Source organism: Mustela nivalis, assembly GCF_964662115.1.
Source record: "Mustela nivalis genome assembly, chromosome: 1".
Taxonomy (NCBI): Eukaryota; Metazoa; Chordata; class Mammalia; order Carnivora; family Mustelidae; genus Mustela; species Mustela nivalis.
In genome coordinates, this window is record NC_139020.1 from 14,519,548 (window position 1) to 14,538,383 (window position 18,836).

Consider the following 18,836-nt stretch of genomic DNA (forward strand, 5'->3'; position numbering starts at 1 on the left):
ATTTAAAGAGCTCAACTAATCTGTTACAGATTTCAAATTGAATTTAGACAAAATATAATTTGTAAAAGGATAACGCAAAAATTGATGTCTTAACCAACCTTCTGATTTCAGGTGAGCACTCATGAAGTGATGGGAATTTTGCACAGGAGGACACTCAAATTACCATTTCTATCATTTTTTTTTTACAGGAAACTGAAATCTGCTTTCATCCCTATTAAGTTCACCTGAGCCCTGTTGCTCAATACATACTTGCTAAAGTTGAAAATCCCAAATGAGTCTGTATGTTGTGCATTAAGTTAGAAATGATTCATGTTAAAATGATTTTGCCCACAAAGAAATTAAAAATGTAAATGAATAATCAATTGAGCTATTAAATTGGAAGCCAGAGAGTAAACAGGTCAACTGAGATCAATAAAAGTAGACATCTTTTGCCTTTGAGTGGGTTTAATACTGCTTGACTCAGGGTTTTGGTTGCAGTAATTATCAAGCCATAAAAAGGAGAAAACTTAGTAAACCTGAAGGAAAAGAAAGGACTTAGGTGTGCTCAGCACCCACCCTCACACCAGAATTAAGTACCCATTAAAGAACACTTTATTGGGATTTGTTTAGGAGTTTGTTAAATAGCCTGAAGCCAGCACAGATGTCTGGGGGACCAAATGGCCCATGACTCCCATTGAAGTCAAGGGGAGTACTGTGCTTGTCTCTAAGGACAAAATTCAATTCACTAAATACTAGCAGGCAGAATTCTGTCCTCTGCAAGTGAGAATGTAGAAAGACCCTGGAGAACTGTTGGGGGAGTGAAGTTCTGTTTCGCTTCATCTCTCTCTCTCTCTCTCTCTCTGATGCCTGGATGTTCTTCCCATTAGTCACCTACTTCTCTCTGAGTCCCACATTCAGAGGTGACCTAAGGCAATGAGAAATGGCTGCTCATTGGTCATCCCTTCTGCTTCATTAGACCCCTGGTAGAATCCTGGCTTCTATCCCTCACACACATCAGAAAGAACTGAGAAGCTGAGCACCAAATACAGTGTGGAGGATATTCAGCAGTTTCTGCTTTTTCAAGGCCAATCTCAGTGAATTGTAGCCACAACTAGTGGACTAGCAAACTTTATTCTCTAAAGGGCCAGGTAGTATATAGCTCAAACTTTATGGATCATAGGGTCACGATGACTTCACTCGGCCAACTTAGCAAGAAAACAGCTATAGGGAACATGCAAATGAACAAGTATGGTGTGTTCTGATAAACCTTTTTTTATTACAAACAAGGAGGCCTGTGCAATAGGATCAGTGTGTTAGGGGAAGAGTAGTGGGAAAAGTAGGTCAGAGAAATGCGCCGTATCAATAATGGTGGATTTTACAGACCACAGGGAGAGCTTCTGCTTTTCATGAAATAGGAAAACCATTGGACAGCAGAAGAGTGACATGATCAGGTTTACATAATAAAAAGATCATTTTGGCTCTTGTATGAATAATACAGGCAGGCAAGGGTAAAAATGGGTAGCTTCCAGAAAAAAATCAAGACAACTGAGGAAGGTAAATAAAAGAGGAGGAAGGAACTGTCAGTTTCTAGAAATATTTCAAATGTTGAGTTAGCATAATGCCCTGAAGAAGTGGAGGCTGGCTGAGAGAGAAACAGAGGAGTCAAGTGTGAGTCTAAACTTTCTAGCTGAGCCCGTGGAAAGAGTTAACCTCATTTGAGGTAGGGAAGGTTATAGATGGAACTACTTTGGAGGAATAAGGATGATAGCAGGAGTTTGTTTAGTCATAAATATGGTAAGTTTGAATTTGTAATATCTACTATATTCAAACGAAGGTGACGAATAGGCAGCTAATATATAAGTCTGGAGTTCCAAATGTGATGTGAGGTGGAGAGACAGATTTGAGAGTCCTCAGCATATAGATGAGACTAAATAAGGCCATCAAGGAAATGTGTTCCAGCCAGATGCCTCTAGCCCTGCGTTCACAACACATAGTCTTCAAGAGATTTTTTTTTTCATCCATGGTTGCCCTAAGTCATTTTTCCCAACATAGCAGAGCCATGAGATTCCTAAAACACAGCCTACAATAAAGAACTATTAACTATCATTTGAAATATTTTCTCGAAGATTTAGGAAGAGGATTAATTTGAAATAAGGTTAACATACGTAAAAGTGTTAGTGACTGGAAAAACAATAATTTCAAGGAGAAAACACAAGAGAAATGACAACCACAAACATCACAATAACTAAATTCTTGAGTTCTGATTATGTGGTATACACTCTTTGAAATAATTTATACAATTAACTCAGTTAATATGGTCAACAGCTCTTGTGGCTGTATGGCTGAATTTAATAGTGACTTGGATTTATTATGTTTATTACCTTTCCCTCCATCTTCCCATAGAAAACAGAAAGATTATATTGTCCAGAACTAAGAATTTTAACAGAAGCCTAAAATTCTGATTTGAAGAAAATTAACATTTTGCTATAAGTGTTGTCCAAGCCAAAATGAAAGATATTCAGTAAGCAATCAGTGCCAAATAAAACAATAAGTCAATCTTTTCCCTTTCAGCAATCACAGCTCACCCACTGTGTTATGATGACCATTCTTGCTAGCCAGAACACTTCTGATACCCTCCCATAATTCCACCTGAAACAGCTGAGGGAATAGAAGTCCTTGTCACTCCGAACCAACAAGATAATAAATTATAGCTCTTTTTTTCCCTCTATCCTCATCTTTTCTACCCTTCTTATCCACCCACTCCAGTCCTCTGCCCAGAACCCTATTCAGATGTTCAAAATTCAATTTGGATATTGCACAGAGGTATATTATTTTTAGCTACCATTGATATCAGCAAGAGTTCAAGACTGAAATACTCTGGTTGAGCTAACTGCAACAGAGTTCATCTCAAATATTTTGACTAGATTCTTCTTTGAGGTTCTTTGATCAAGGGACACAATTTTTCTTTTGGGAAGTCTCTGCCTTTTTTTTTTTTTTTTTTTTTGATGCACTTTTGAAAAATCATATGTATGAAGATCTGCACTTAAAAGTGCTGTATTTCCCCCAGGTAATTCACTTACTTACCCGACTCCATTTCTCAGTTCTGATTTTTCCTTACCTCTGGAGGATACATAGATCCCCTTAAGAATCCTATTAGATTTGGGTATATTAATATACCAACAAATTTGTGAAATGCCATTTTACATGTTTCTAAGTACAAATGAAGAGGAAATTCCCATTTAAAATGTAGGATCTTCTCTGTGGGTCCCAATGGTTTATTGCATTCCCTTTTATGGCATCAACCCCACTGAAGTGGTTTAATGAACAGGGAATAGGATTAAGACTCAAGAAAACCTAGGTACTTTCCTTTTAAACTAATTCTTATTAAATATAACTAAGCTGTCCAGAAATGAACTGGGCTGCAGCATGAGGTGGAGAATTTCTCAAAAAGAGAGGAGTTCAGCAGCTGCTGTGAGGGGGGAGGGGGCGCCGTGGGGAATCATGCATCAAGCAGGGGTCTGACCTTAAGTTCCCTTCCAGTTCCTGGCATCTGTGACTTATTTTTAGGGCCTACCTAAACAATTAACCTCACTGTGTCTCACTTTTCTTAATGTAAAATAGTACTGATACCTTTTCACCTCGAAGGTATATTCTGAGGTTTATGAAGATATTTAGAAGGCACGTAGCATCCTTCCTAAAAGGGGTGATGTCATTAGCAGCGTTTATTATTATTTAAGAAGAAGACATGGGAAATTTTAAACCCTCACTGGAAATAGCAGCTTTTTTTTTTCCTCCTCCATATGCTCCACCTGTTCCCAGAGTCACTCCCTGTGCATGCAAATCAGCATTTTTCTGTGTCATGTCTGAGTGCACAAGAGTGGATAGGCGGCCAAAAGTAGTGTTTAGAATTGGCCATTTGAACATTTTTGAAACTTATCTCCGTATGCAGAGCCCAGCTCAAACTCATGTGAAATAAATAGGCTCCTTGCTCTGAAGTGCTTTTAAAACCAAAGATGTGGTTTCCAATTACATTCCAGGGGGTGGGAGTGGAGGAAAGAGGCTCTTATGGTGTTATTTTCTATCTCCATGTTTACTCTTTTTATTTAGCAAGATGTGAACTCAGAAAAAAGATGCCAGAAAGGTACAATGAACACCTATATGCCTTTCATCTACATTCAGCCTGTAATCCATTGGCCACATTTGTTATAGTGCTCTGTGATTCTCTCCATATAAAAGAATTACTACAACAATAAATAATAATAGTAATAATTAATAGAGTTGTTGAACCATTTGAAAGTAAGTGACAGACATCATGATCTTTTCACCCCTAAATGCATTAGTACGCCTTGCCTAAGAACTAGAGCCCTCTTGGTTATAGACGCACTGCAATTACCAAATACAAGAAACTTAACACTAATACAATACAATTATATACAAATAGGATAATAGTTCTTAAAGAATGCTCTGCATAGATGACAGAGTCTAGGGGAGCAGGGGTTTGCTGGCCAGAAGGACTCATTGCAGGTTGTGCTAAACAACTGTGGCTTTCCCAAGGACCAGAGGGCACCATGGTTTCCATTCCAGCACATGGCTTTTGCCCAGGCACAGCCAGAGCCCAATGGTGTGTGCTGTGCTGCTCTTGACCAATGGTGTTGTGGGCCCTCTGGCTTTTTTTACCCAGATGAAAGGAACTCGGAGCCAAGCTACCAACTCCCCGCCCTCATAGAAGTCACCTGTGCCCAGGTACACCTCATGCCCTCTCCCCACAGGAAAAGGCTGATGGAGTTTGTTGGATCTGCACTGATCTCTCTCTCTCTGATCTCTCTCTAGGTAGAAAGATGATAAAGAGATGATATACACACACCATATTATAGTTTCTCTAACTGACACAATAATTGCCCTTACAGGTTTTGTTTTTAGTTTTTTGTTTTTTGTTTTTATTTAACCCAGGATCACTCATTGAATTTAGTTGTCATCTCATTTTACTCTCCTTTGGTTCAGCCTTCCTTTGCCTTTTGTGACCTCAACATCACCAGCAATCTGTGTTTCTAAGGCTAGACGGTGAGGTAAAAAGATTGAGTGCTGGACTCACAGGCAACAATGTTAAACTCTTGGTTCCTACTATCTTTACGACCCTGACAAGTTGCTTAACCGCTCTGAGACTCAGTTTCCTTGTTGTAAATAATGAAGTCAGTAAAGCTTACTTCACAGGATTGTTGGAGGATTAACAACTATGAAAGTCCAGATCAGTTTTATTCCAGAATGTCCCTCAGTTGGGTTTGGTTGTCTCCTCAACTGCATTTTATTTTTCAAGTCCTTCCACCATGGTGGGCTAGAAAGACTACAACCATCACCAGATTTGCATGGTCCTGTCTGTCCTCTGCAGCTGGAATCCCATCCTGGGAGCAGTGGGTCACTCAAGGCTAGCTTCCAAACACAGGAGGACCATTAGCCAAGTTAGGAGTGGTGCCTAAATCAATTTCCTTTCCCTTTGCTTAGCAAATAAATTTTAACTTCACAATGAACTGCAAGTAATTGATGGATTGCTGCAAAGTGCAAATAAACGGGAAGCTTTCTCTAATTTTTTTCTTCTGGTGGAGGTGGAGGGGACTTTTAAATTATAAATTCTACAATGTTTGCTAATGAAGGCAGAAAGGCTTTTTTTTTTTTTTTTTTAAGCAAACAATTGCTTTGGGAAGAGAAATGCAAACCCCACTGGCCCACCCTCATTCTTCTCCCCCCCACTTCATCTGTAATCTTCAAATCTGCTGAGCTCTTCCTTCCCGAGGCCAATTCACCTGCAAGCAAACTGAGAAAATGAGGGACTTAGTAGTGAATATTTCCAAAAGATAAATTTAGACCAATTAGAAACTGGTCTTTTGTACTGAGTTGTTCTCCTTTCTCCTCTATTGGTATTAAAAATAGCTCTCTTTGGGGAAACAGTGGTAAAACTGCATGGTCACCTTTTTTGAGGAGGAGAGAGCAAAATGTCTATTCATGACCTCATTTGCCAACTAAAGGTTGAATGCCTTATGCTAGTGCAGAGTTTTCTTTCTCTATTTTATTGACCCAGATACTTACTCATATAGCTGCTTAGTCCATCATTCAGTCAGTTAGTTGACCTGAAATCCCGAAGTCAAGAAGGATTACTGATTTGGTAAAAAGAATCAGAGACTGGGAGTCAGAAGGTAGACCTGGCTTCAAGGTGTGGGCTTAATGACCTGAATAAAACCTTAGCATCTTGAGCAGGTTACTCCATCAGCCTCTATCAGCCTCAGCTCATGATTTATAAAAATTGAGTAGTAATTGATACTCATCGATGTCACAATAATTGATGGGATAAAATCCTTTTACGGGCTTTTTTTTTTTTTTTTGCTTTTGCTTTTTATACCACTTTATTCCAGTCTGAGGATCTCAATATAAAACTAAACACTTACTAATTCTGAATTACTGTAAATTTACAAGTTCTGCTAGCGGTTCAACACTTAAATAAATTAAGTCATCTTGGACACATGGTAGATTTTGTGTAATGAAAATACCTAAAACAATTAGGGCAATGTGCTGAGCTGATCAAAATGAAATGAACGTTGGAAAACAAGGCTGCAAGATTATTACTAAAATATTGCAATACTTATGTTAACAAATTACCAGAACATTGTTTATTATGGTTCTGGAAGAACTGAAACCCCATACCTTTCTTTTTTTTTTTTTTTTTTTTTAAGATTTTATTTATTTACTTGACAGACAGAGATCAAAAGTAGGCAGACTGGCAGGCAGAGAGAGAGAGGGAGAAGAGCAGAGACCCCGATGCGGGGCTTGATCCCAGGACCCTGGGATCATGACCTGAGCCAAAGGCAGAGGCTGAAGCCCTTTCTTAAAGCAAGATGGGTTCATGTCCCACACTCTGGGTTTAGCATGGGGTTTGGCATATAATGAGCATCTGGGAAATGTTTTCCCATAAAAATGAATGAACGAAGCAAGAAAATATATTCGGCTTTAAAATACCATTAATATGGGTAAGTCACCATGATCAGAAGATGCACTTCATATGAACATTCCATTCAGCAAAGAACGAAAGAGCAGTTTGTTGCAGCACATGAATGCACTTTTCAGTGGTCTTCTCATTTTATTTAAAGGCCACATTGATCTCTTTTGTGATTATGCTCCAGTATTTAAAAAAAGGGGGGTGGGGGTGGGGGAGGAGAAACTATGCAATTTCAAAGCAGGAAGGCAAAAAAAAAAAAAAAAATGCAAATGAGACTCAAGTAACCAGCAGTAAAGAAAAAAGGGGAATGAGTGGGTCCCTATTTCTACTTTTTCCCCATCTCAACAAATAATCCAAAATTCTCTCTGTTTCCTCAGCACCAGCAATCTGTGTTTGTAAGGCTGGACTGTGAGGTAGAAAGATCGAGTGCTGGACTTACAGGCAACAATTTGAACTCACGGCTCCTACTAACTGTCTTTGTGACCCTGATAAGTTACTTAACCACTCTGAGGCTCAGTTTCCTTACTGTAAATAACGAAGTTAGTAACGCTTACTTCACCGGATGATTGGAGGATTAACAGCTAGGCAATCTCATGTGCTTGGTTTTCTTCCATTTTTAGTACTTATCAGTGGCTCAGGACTAGCAGTTCCAGAAGTGAAGAGGGTAAGTGGCTCATTACTGGTACCTGAGAGCCTTCAACCATGCTGACTGGCTTGAAAAAAAACAGCAAGAATCCATGAATGCTACATTCTAACATTTTAATTCTCATGTAAATTTTTTTTTTAAAATAATGAGCGATAAATCGTGTTATGGTCCTAGAGACCCTAACCATTGCCACCCCCCGCCCCGTTGCAATCGCTCGTATCCATTAGACTCTGAAGAGCAGCTCAATTACAAAGTTATCGCAACCTACCCAAGAGGTTAGAGGAATCTTTTAATATCTGACCCACAAAAATATGGTTTGGGTGGAGGGGGTGGATAACTAATTAAATAAAGTAAGAAAATGAAAGACATGTATCAAGTCCGGAAGTAGCTGACCTCCATGTCCATGACGGTTCATACCCAAGTTTGCGTCTGAATATGATAAAACTTAACATTTCTTATTGATTACTTGAAGTTGACAAATCTTAAAGACACAGAACTGTGTCATAATTTTTTTAAAAAAGGTTCCATTTTCCAATGTGATGAGAGTCCTCAAGTGAGAGCCGAAATCATGCACTGTAGCAATCACAAGTTAATTTGGGGAAATAAAACAGAGGCTTTGTACAGCTGTTTGCCTTCTCCCAGTAAAGTATGTCTGTTAAAGAATGGTAGCTCAGTAGATTCACATTTGTGGTAAATCAAATATTCTGTTATGTTAGTTGGCTGTGTACACTTTCCAACAATTATCGATGGTCGATTTTAAAGGAATTTGTTTCTGCTTTTATTATCAGAATCTCTAAAAACTCTATAATCTATCTTTTTTTAATCAAGAAAGGATTTTCCACTTTAATGTTCAATCATATTAGAAAGAAGATGTGAAGAGCCATTTCTAAATAGTTTATATGGTAGGAACTGAAAAATTATATAAAAAGCCCAGCTAATGAGCGGGGAAACAGTGTGCTATACATTAATACTCAATGAAAAGCTTACAGAGGTTTTCAGCCCCCAAGAAATTCTAGTATTCTATTGTCTGCTTGTATTTTGTTTTTTGTTTTTGTTTTGTTTTGTTTTAAGCAAGCATTATCCATTTCATTTAACACCTTTAGAAACGTCAGGCAACTTTTGTTTACAAAAGTTTTACAGTTACAGACTTGGTTTATTAAAGATTTGTGGTGTTGGCCGAAAGCTGGAGAGGATAAGTGCATTTAACTAAATTCAACATTCACTTAAGAAAATTGTGTTCCCAAACCACACAAGCCCACAAAAGGAAAATACAATATAATCTACCACAGAAAGGGAAATGACAAATGAGAAGTCAATAGTGTAACCTTTAGGAAGGTGGCCACTTGCTACATTTTGGGAATGATATGAGTTTGACTGCAAATGGCAATAAACAAATCCTCTTCAGACAGAACGGTCTTTTGCATGATGGAATGTCATTTTCCAGGTCTCATTCGTCTGCAAGAGCTCATCAAAGCTCCCTCCAGATATAACATTAAAATCAAAATCCGCCAACTGCCCTCTGGGAATAAAGATGCCAAGCCTTTGCTCAAGGAGATGAAGAAGGGCAAGGAGTTCTATGTGATATTTGATTGTTCACATGGAACAGCTGCAGAAATCCTTAAGCAGGTAAGAGGGGTAGGGAGGGGTGAAGTGGGGGGGGTGGATTTGTTCATATCTCTTTTTCAAAAATGCCATCTGGCTTCACTCTGAGCAGCCTGATGAAACTGCAGCAGTCAGGTTTAGGATGAGGATTACAGCTTTCAGAACACTTTTAAAGGATTCAGGGAGTTCATAGGGCTCAGGGAATTCAAAGAAGCCACCTGTTGGATAGAATTGTAGATGTGGGGTCCTATGTATTGGGAGATGTGTAGATCCTGTCAGCAGAGGAGGATGACATTTCAAGGCTATTAAACCTCTTTTCTTTTACATCTCTTGAAAGAACTGAGCAGATTTCATTTCATAACACCTGACTTGTCCTAAATACATCTTCCTCATGGCAAAACCTCTTTTGTCAAACATGTAGAATTTTGAGCATAGTGAAAAGGGGACACAGGGACAACAAAGAAAAGATGCTTCTCTCTTCTGACTTGTCACAGACAATGAGCTGCCATGCATAATCTTGATGAATACTGTGGGTGGAAACACTTGATAAATTGTGAAATCGTATGTAAATGAAAGATGTTAGGAATGTTAGGAATAATGAAAACAACAGGGTAATCATTCCTGAGCACTTCAGGAGATATACTACTGGTCTAAGAAAGATAAAGCATAGACTAGTGGTCCTCAACCCAGAGTGATTTTGTACCTTCGGGGACTTTTGGCAATGTCTAGGTACATTTTTGGTTGTCATATTGGGGACAATGGCACTCTCCTGGCAACTAGTATTTAGAGGCCAGGGATGCTACTAAATATTCTATAATGCACAGGACATCCCCCACAACTAAGAACTGTTACCCTAAAATGCTAGTAGTGCTGGGGTTGAAAAACTCTGGCATAGACAAAGACAATGGAAAAGGCTAGTGAGATGCTTAAAATAGATGCATTAATAAAAGATCAAGGGATGAATTTGAAGAAACATGGGGAAAAATACCCAGGTCATATTTACATGGCCTTAATGGGTATCTCTTTGTATTTAATTTAAGCAGTTATTGTGGCATAAGGCAATGTTCTTATCTGAAATGACAAACCATTATTGTACTCCCCGGTTTAAAAGGTTTGGGATGTGCTATGTGGTTGACTGGAAATGGGCACTAATTTCACAAGTAGACCAACCCCTGCACAAATGTAGAGCTGCGGATTTCCAAATCACTTGGGAGAGCTCTTAGAGTGGCCATTGCGCATGACTCTCCAGTACTGGATCTCATATTTGAAGGGCATCTCCACGAAGCCATTGAATTCAGTGTTGAGTCTTTAATTTCACTGAAAGTAGACAATCAGGAAAGTTGACTAGAGGTTCCCATTATCTCCTGGATGATTACACTAAAAATCTATTTCAAGTCATAGAACATATTTTAAGTTGTAGTTGAAAACAATCTTAGAGTGACACTGGGGTGGCTCAGTTGCTTAAGTATCCGACTCTTGATGTCACCTTGGGTCTGGATCTCAGGGTCGTGAATCCAAGCCCCCATTGAGCTCCAAGCAGGGCATGAAGTCTACTTAAAAACAAACAAACAAAAAATCCTGAGACATCATCAAGGCTAATCTTCTCACTTGAGAGGATCAAGAAAGTGGAACTCAGCCTCCTCTCTCCCATCCTGCACCTTATCCACTATGAAATGTTGCTTTTCCAGTTAGGAGGAAAGTATGTGTTACCAACTTTTAGGTACAGTTGCATTAACAGATCTTCGGATATTATAATTAAAATGATTTCTCATTAAAGAAAGCAAGCATGTTGCAGTGATGTCCACAGCTCACTTTAAAGGTATAATAAATAGAATCAGCCCACTTTATCTTAAGGCTTCATTTGAGAATTTCAATACAGTTCATTAAAGTGTGTAATGGGGTGTGAATCAGAACTGAAAAAAACACCCAGATTTTATGTGTAGCCCTCAAAATGCTAAGAAGCATCTCTTCCCAGGAGTCTGTTATAACAGAGACTGGGGACTTCCATTACATTTAAGAGAAGGGCTTGCCAATGAGTCTTTTCCTGGTGAGATACCCATTTGGCTCACATAACTGGCAACCTCTCCCCTAAAGCACAGGCTTAGAATGGGCAAGCCTGGGAAAGAGCTGCTAGAGTTTTTCCTCTATTTCAATAAATATGGATGTAATGTTCTTTTGACGCAACTGGCTCTTTCCTGGTAGATAGAGATTACATCATTCAAAGACCAATTTTTTTAAAGATTTTATTTATTTATTTGACAGAGACAGAGATCACAAGTAGGCAGAGAGGCAGGCTGTGGGGAGGGGGAGGGGGGGAAGCAGGCTCCCTGCTGAGCAGAGAGCCTGATGCGGTTTCTCAATCCAAGGACCTGGGATCATGACCTGAGCCAAAGGCAGAGGCTTTAACCCACTGAGCCACCCAGGCACCCCAAAGACCAATTTTTTGAACAACAAACCAAAAAACCCTTCTTATTAAAGCACACCCAAGAAGTGTCTGCTGGGGTAAGGGAGTGAGGAATTAGTTCAGCTTTGTTCTAGCCATTGACATGCACCCTTTTGCCTCTGTCCTTGCCATGTCATATTTTATCTTGTGTTTACTCTTCCTCATTAGGTTCATGGTAAGATTGTTGTGAGGCATTGCAGGAAACTACTAAAGAGCATGTTCATCCAACTTTTGTTGTAGACTGCTAAGCTACAGATGGGGGTGGGGGGCTCCTGGTTGGTTTAACCAGGTTTAATCTGGACCTCCAAGAAGCTGTGTGGTTGGAAAGAGATTGAAGACCTCAGGACTTTGTATTAATGTCAAAATGAGGCCCAAGTGCCCCATGTGGTCCAGCTTGACTTGACCCATTACCTTTGGGCAACAACCTGTAGAAACGAAGAGACCTCCCCTCTGTCTGCCAAGCGTGTCCCTAGGGAAGCTGGAGAGTGCAGGAGTTCAAGATCCTAAATCTGGCCACCAGTCAACCAATCTCTTCCTATCTCTTCCACTGAAGTGCAAATGATGGTGCCTGGTATCCTCTATACTGTCTTATGCAGCCTCAAATAACCCCAGGGTAAATTTGGTATTCTCAGTTCAGAGTTGGAGAAACTAAAGCTCAGATATGTTAAGTGCTCCAACCAGGTGACTCTCTGATTGGGCAGGCTGCCTCATGGTCTGGAGACCACCTATTATCAGAGCCTGTGTGCCCACTTTACCGTGAAGGACCCCAATTCAGAATGGATGAGCCCTTCCATTTCAAAATAAGCTTCCAGAAATGTCTGGAGAAAACACAACCACCTGCTGCTGGTCTCCTTTAGAGGATATTAATATTAATAGTTCCTGCTTTTTTGGTGACTAAAATCATTGCTGATAAAATTTTCTCTGCCAGGTCAACTTGGCTTTCTTCTCAAGTACATTTCCCATTATTTCCGTGCATTTCTCTGCACCTTCATCATATTTTACTACTTTTTAATGATTCTTCAGGAAAAAAAAGAAATCAAATGCACTTTAAAGAAGATCTCTGACATTTATCTAAAAGTAAAAATTGGGGAAAAGTCTATAGTTATTCTTGGGCATGCTAATCACTCCAGCAAAGTAATTATTTCTATTCATATTGAACAAGTGCTATATGATGAGAATCTGAGAGGTTCTTTCCCAAAAATTAGTTAGAAATTCAAATGTCAAGACTTGATTAGGTTACAGAGGAACAGAGACTTCATATGAATGAACTGTCTTCATGAATTTCTGTAGTCTGAGAGTGGCTCCAGCAGCCAGCAGCACCCGCAGGGGACCCATCCCATTACTTGGTGTCCTCTCCTCTCCCTGTGCAGCTGCCACCTCCCAGCTGGTGTCCTGCTGCTTCACAAGGATACTCCTCTCTCCAAGCCTGTCTCCAGTGTGGACACTCCCAGTTGTCTACAACTCTTTGCTTTCACTTCCTCCAAGTCCCACTCTCTTCCCACTGACTCTTCAGTGCCACCTTATCTGCCCCCTTGTTGGCTTATAAGTGTGATTCTACCAAGAGAGTGCTGATGGGAGGGAATTTAAAGGTAAGGAACTAGATAAGAAGACTGTACTAGCATGCCTAAAATGTGCCCAGTGCCATGCTGGGTGTTAAGAAACTATCTCCTTGGATCTACACAGTAATTTTTGGTATAATTAGTTTGATCCCTCTTTTGCACGCAAAAATCAAAGCTCAGGGGCACCTGGGTGGCTCAGTGGGTTAAAGCCTCTGCCTTCAGCTCATCATGATCCCGGGGTCCTGGGATCAAGCCCCGCATTGGGCTCTCTGCTCAGCGGGGAGCTTGCTTCCTCCTCTCTCTCTGCCTACTTGTGATCTTGGTCTGTCAAATATATAAATAAAATCTTAAACAAAATTTGAAGCTCAGAGATAGTAATAATTTCATCTACCATGTGATGAGTATGTTCTTAATGCAAACATCCCAGCATTGACTCATTTGTTGTCCATATTCCCTAGAACACTATGACCTCCAAGGGGATAGAAACCTCCTTTGTCTTGTTCTTCCAAATCCCAAGCATGTACCTTACTTGAAACATAGCATTCAATACGGCTCTGTTGAATGTGTAAAGGAAAAGGGTGAATGAATGATCCAAGAAATATTCTTGAAGCTCTTGATAAAAGCAATCTCCAAAATCACCTCCCTTCCATCGGACGTAGTGTACTATACTCTCAACTCGGCCGAGGCATTTGAACAAGTTGTTCTTCTATGCCTCAGTTTCCTCAAAGGAAGGTTTTATTCAATCCCCGAAATCCTATATTAAGAACTGTAATGCATTTCAGCCTACGATCCCACTTCCTGAAAATAAATTTACCTCTTCAGAGAAATGCATAGTCACTTTCAAGTCCTGTAATAGGATTGAGAAGGCAAGTCACAATTTCAAGCAGGGTAGCCGGAATCCTAATGCTTCCCTGATAGAAAGGGAGGGAACACTGTGATACTCCATCCAGCAGGGAAGCTGTGTCCCTGGGCCAAGTCCCTGAGCTGGAGAGCGGCCATACCAAGCATGAACATACTGTTTCTGACTCAGGAAACCTGCTCTCTTGTTTACATGAACAAGTGTGTCAGAAGAGAGACTTCTTTCCCCTCACAACACTTATAGCAATGAATATGAAGCTATAATTGAGCTATTAGTCTCCATAAAACATTTTAGTACCAAAATATTTTGTGGGATTATATCACATTTTCTCCTGTCAACATTTGTGTGCTCTTATTTTTATTTTTTTTTTTTTCCTTTCTGTCAATTAGCATAACAAGGCCCGGGAGAAAATTCTTTTCTTTTCTTTTTTTTTTTTCTTTTTTTTTGTTTAAATCCTGGCTTCCCTCTACTAGGACATGCAAGGGCAATGCTGATTAATCAAATAATTTTATGCATTGATTCTTTCCTCATAGAAGTTGAACCTATTGCCCAGGACTGGGACAAAGAGAGGTGGTTAGAAGGGGTTCATTTCGTGTTTCCACAGGACAGAAGCACTATCAGTCTTCACCTCTCAACACAGAAAACAGACAGTCAAACAGTATAACTGTGGTGTGCCAAGAGGTTATAAACCTGTGTTGGGAACCCACACCCACTAAGTCAGATATGTAACCCCATCTCTCATCATACACACACAGAGTAGGCCAAAGACCTTAAGAACTACCTCTGATGGAACTCCCTGGGTGCCAGGCACCGTTGCTAAGAAGATAAAATGCATCATTCACTTAATTCTTATGAGAAAATTCTGTACACAAGAAACTGACCGAGCTCAGAGAGCTTTTGTTACTTGCCCAAGGTCACAGAGCCAGCAATGGCTAGGCTGGGAGGCTGGGATTCGAAGCTTACCTCAGGATTTAAAAGGGAGGGAAAAAAATCCCAATCTGCTGCTGTTTATGTACACTAAGATGCCAACTGATTCTCTTCACAGTAGACCATGGAACACATTCTAAATCTTTTTTTTTTTTAATTCATTTATTTAACAGAGAGAGAGATCACAAGTAGGCAGAGAGGCAGGCCGAGAGAGAGGGGGCAAGCAGGCTCCCTGCTGAGAAGAGAGCCCCATGTGGGGCTCGATCCCAAGACCCTGAGATCATGACCCGAGCCGAAGGCAGAGGTTTAACCCACTGAGCCACCCAGGCGCCCCCCATGGAACACATTCTAATTAGACTCTGTACTCCTTTAATGCAGTGTTTCATTCTATTCTCCAACATCCCATCATTTGTCTAGTTTACATAAGTCCTTAAGAAACGTTGATTATATTGAAACCAAGGAGAGACTGTAGTAGAGACATAGTAGAAAAATTCACGCTTTCATTTAACACATATTTGTTGAGCACTGATTGAAGGTGAGAAAGATACAACAGTAAAAACAACAACATAAAATAAATCCCTGCCCCGTTGATCAAAAAAAAAAAAAAAAAAAGAGCTTGAAAATTAAAGTCACAGAATGTGGCTACCCAATGCCCACAGACTGGTGAAATACAGGGAAACTCATTTCTAAAGCAGGAAGGGACTGTGACGAGAGTCTTAGACTGAAGGTTGGTAGATCCAGTTGCAAATTCTGCTCTTGCCCTAATAGAATAAAATAGTCACCATTCATTGGGCACTCACTATGTGCCAGAATATGCTATGCATTCCACTAGGATATCTTCTTATCCTTCAAAATATCCCATGTTATAGATGAGATAAATGAATTTCCAGGTCATCCACCTAATTAATAGCAAGGCTGGAATTTCAAGCCAGGGCTTAACGTGGCAGTGATTTGAGTTTCTTTGATCTTTTAAACATGCTGCTTTGAGCAAGACCATTGATTCTTCTTCAACACAGTGACTTCATCTGCAAAATAGGATTGTTGGATTCTAATCTTGCTAAGGTTCTCTTTTGCTCTGAGCCTCCATGCATATAAGTGATTAGGAATCCTCTTCCCAGTGTCCAAACATAAAGAATTTTCACATTGCCTTGTACTTAGTAGGCTTTCAAAGAAATGATGGAATAATTAAGCAGTTTATTTTTTTTTTAAGTTCCTGAAGTCCTTTGGTAGCCTTTGAGACAATTAATTGATGGGAAGTTCATTACTTTGGCTAAATCCTGGCGATGTAATAATGATGACTCTCAATTTATTCTAACTGATGATAATTTGTAGTACAGTATATAATTATTTTGGCAACACATTCTCAACCCAATTGTTTCTCTCAGGCTGATATTAAAATGGATTTACATTTCCTAAGCATAGAGTAAGTTTTGGTTGTAAGGAGCGGTTCATAGATATGAGAATGTTACTTAATATGCACAAGAATTAATTGATCTCTGTGAATAACTAATAATGTAGTGAAGGAATTTGCAATGTGTCTATACTCTTAGTGCACAGGATGCCCAATTGCATACTTGGAAAAACTTCCAAACAGTAGATTTGGAAAAGAGTATAGATTTGTTTCCATCTGAATTGAGAGGTAATAAAAATCACATGTATGCCTCAGAAATACTCTAATGCTTAATTCCAGCTACATCAGAATTTGGTTGTAATAGGTGATAAGAGAAATTATCCTTGCAAAAGAAGTGGGGGTAATTTAGAAGGAATCAGGTTATAAACATCTGATATCAAAGCATGTCTTAAACCTTTAGCAGGATTAGTGAACCTCGGCATTATTCAAAATTTGGGGGATGTTTATTCACCTCCATGTGCCTTTTCCAGGAGAAAAGATCCATAGCTTTTATCAGATTCTCTAAAGAAGCCTAAGACTGAAGTAGGTTAAAAATCACTTTGCTATGTTAACCACATCAGCTTCTTCAACCCTTCATAAATGTAAGATTTTATGAAAAGAATCTTCCCACCCATGACTGTTAGACAAATCCTTCTGCTTAAGGGTGACCACGTAGGACATAAATTTCACTATTTATTCAACTAGCATATATTAGATATTTTGTATGTGTTAAAGACTATGCCAAGGTAGGGGGAATAAAATATAATGAAAAACTCTAGTGTATTGGATGTATTATTTAACAGAGGACTTTGCGATTCACTATTTGCTACATCTGTAAAATGGGAAAGTCATAGTACATATCTCACATTGTTCTGAGAGAAGTCAATATGACAATGCCTATAAGGCATTAAGCCCACCGCTGATGCATGAAAAATTCCACATGTGAGAGATCACCATCAGCAATATCATTAGTGATATGTGCCTAGGCAAAACTACAAGACTGATACAGTGTTTCCCACTGTTAACCCTGTCACTGCATTACTTCTTAAACTTTGTGACCATGGTCCCCAAACCTCCTCTCAAGCCTGACTTTCCAAGCCTCCCTATTATACCTTGCTCGATGTCATTAAATCTCCACACCAAATTTAACACACTACATTTTCTCCTCTACCTTTCTCCATCCAGTTCTCCAGAACTACTTTCTCCTCCTGCCCCTGCTTTGGTGACCAGAGACACCAGCCAATTGTTCAATCCAGAAACCTAGGAGTTCACTTGACTCTACCTTATCCTTCCTATTTGTGAGTTACCAAATGGTGTAGCTTCTGCCTTCTGAATATGTTTCAGATTCCACCTCCTTTCTCTGTCATCATCTTTCTCCTACGCTACAACAATTGATCGCTCTGTTGCAAGCCCCCTTTTCTCCCCATCCAGCATCCATGTAGCCTCAAAAACTATGCGTTCCAAATAAAAAATGTGACCTCATTCTTCTCATTTGAAATTCTTGGGCCCTCAACCACCAAGCCCGCATTGTCTTAAAGCACAACCTTGTACAGCTAGGTCGAACTCTGGACAAAAGGCTCCCTCAAAACTACATTGGCAGCTTATCAAGTTCTCTTAGTTTGGGGGTTCATTTCTTATGATAAAGCTCCAACTCCTGTGGTTCTAACTCTGGTCTCACCAAATAACCACACGCTTTTATTTGGGTTCTCACTGAACAGGAGAACTTTGCACAAATTATTGACTTTCCAGGACACCTGGGTGGCTCAGTCAGTTAAGCCTCTGCCTTTGGTTCAGGTCAAGATCCCAGGGTGCTGGGATTGAGCCCTGCATTGGCCTCCTTACTCATCAGGGAGCCTGCTTCTCCCTTTCCCTCTGCCTGCCACTCCCCCTGCTTGTGCTCTCTCTCTGTCAAATAAATAAAATCTAAGGAAAAAAATATTGACTTTCCTGCCACATATACCTCCTATAATCAATTAATAAGTTAACATAGCACAAAGAACCCAGGATTGAAATCCAACCTGGGTTCAACTGCTATAACAATGCCCTGTCTTTCAAATCTATAAATTGAAGAAAGCACCTTCTCTCCAGTAGTATGAATAAACAAAACAACCCAAAATCAAAACCAAAACCTATGACAGCAGGGGGCATTTTCTAACACTCTGAAAACAGTCACTATGATCATTATTGTTATAGCTTAAAAATATAAGCTTGGTTAATATAAATAGATGGTTCTCAGCTCTGCCTGCATGTGAGTATTACCTGGGGAGGTCTGAACACATACCAATGCCTAGAACATATCCTAGACCAAATAAATGAGAATATTTACAGATAGGGTACAGGTATTGGTGTTTTTAAAAAAATACACTGAAAAACACTCATATAAATAGTTTCAAAACCTGATAGTTATTAAATAAATTGACTAAAAGTCTGAAAAGCTGAAGAACGG

General features: G+C 39.6%; 1 protein-coding gene across 6 annotated transcripts in view; it reads left to right on the forward strand.

Annotated features, from left to right (window-relative positions):
• GRIK1 (glutamate ionotropic receptor kainate type subunit 1) overlaps window positions 1–18,836 on the forward strand; it is a 382,552-nt gene that overhangs the window by 250,364 nt on the left and 113,352 nt on the right. For all 6 annotated transcript variants that reach the window (XM_082702776.1, XM_082702772.1, XM_082702774.1 and 3 more), the window contains exon 4: window positions 9,055–9,236. In XM_082702776.1, the coding sequence (XP_082558902.1) occupies window positions 9,055–9,236 (182 nt within the window). The remainder of the gene's footprint in view (window positions 1–9,054; window positions 9,237–18,836) is intronic.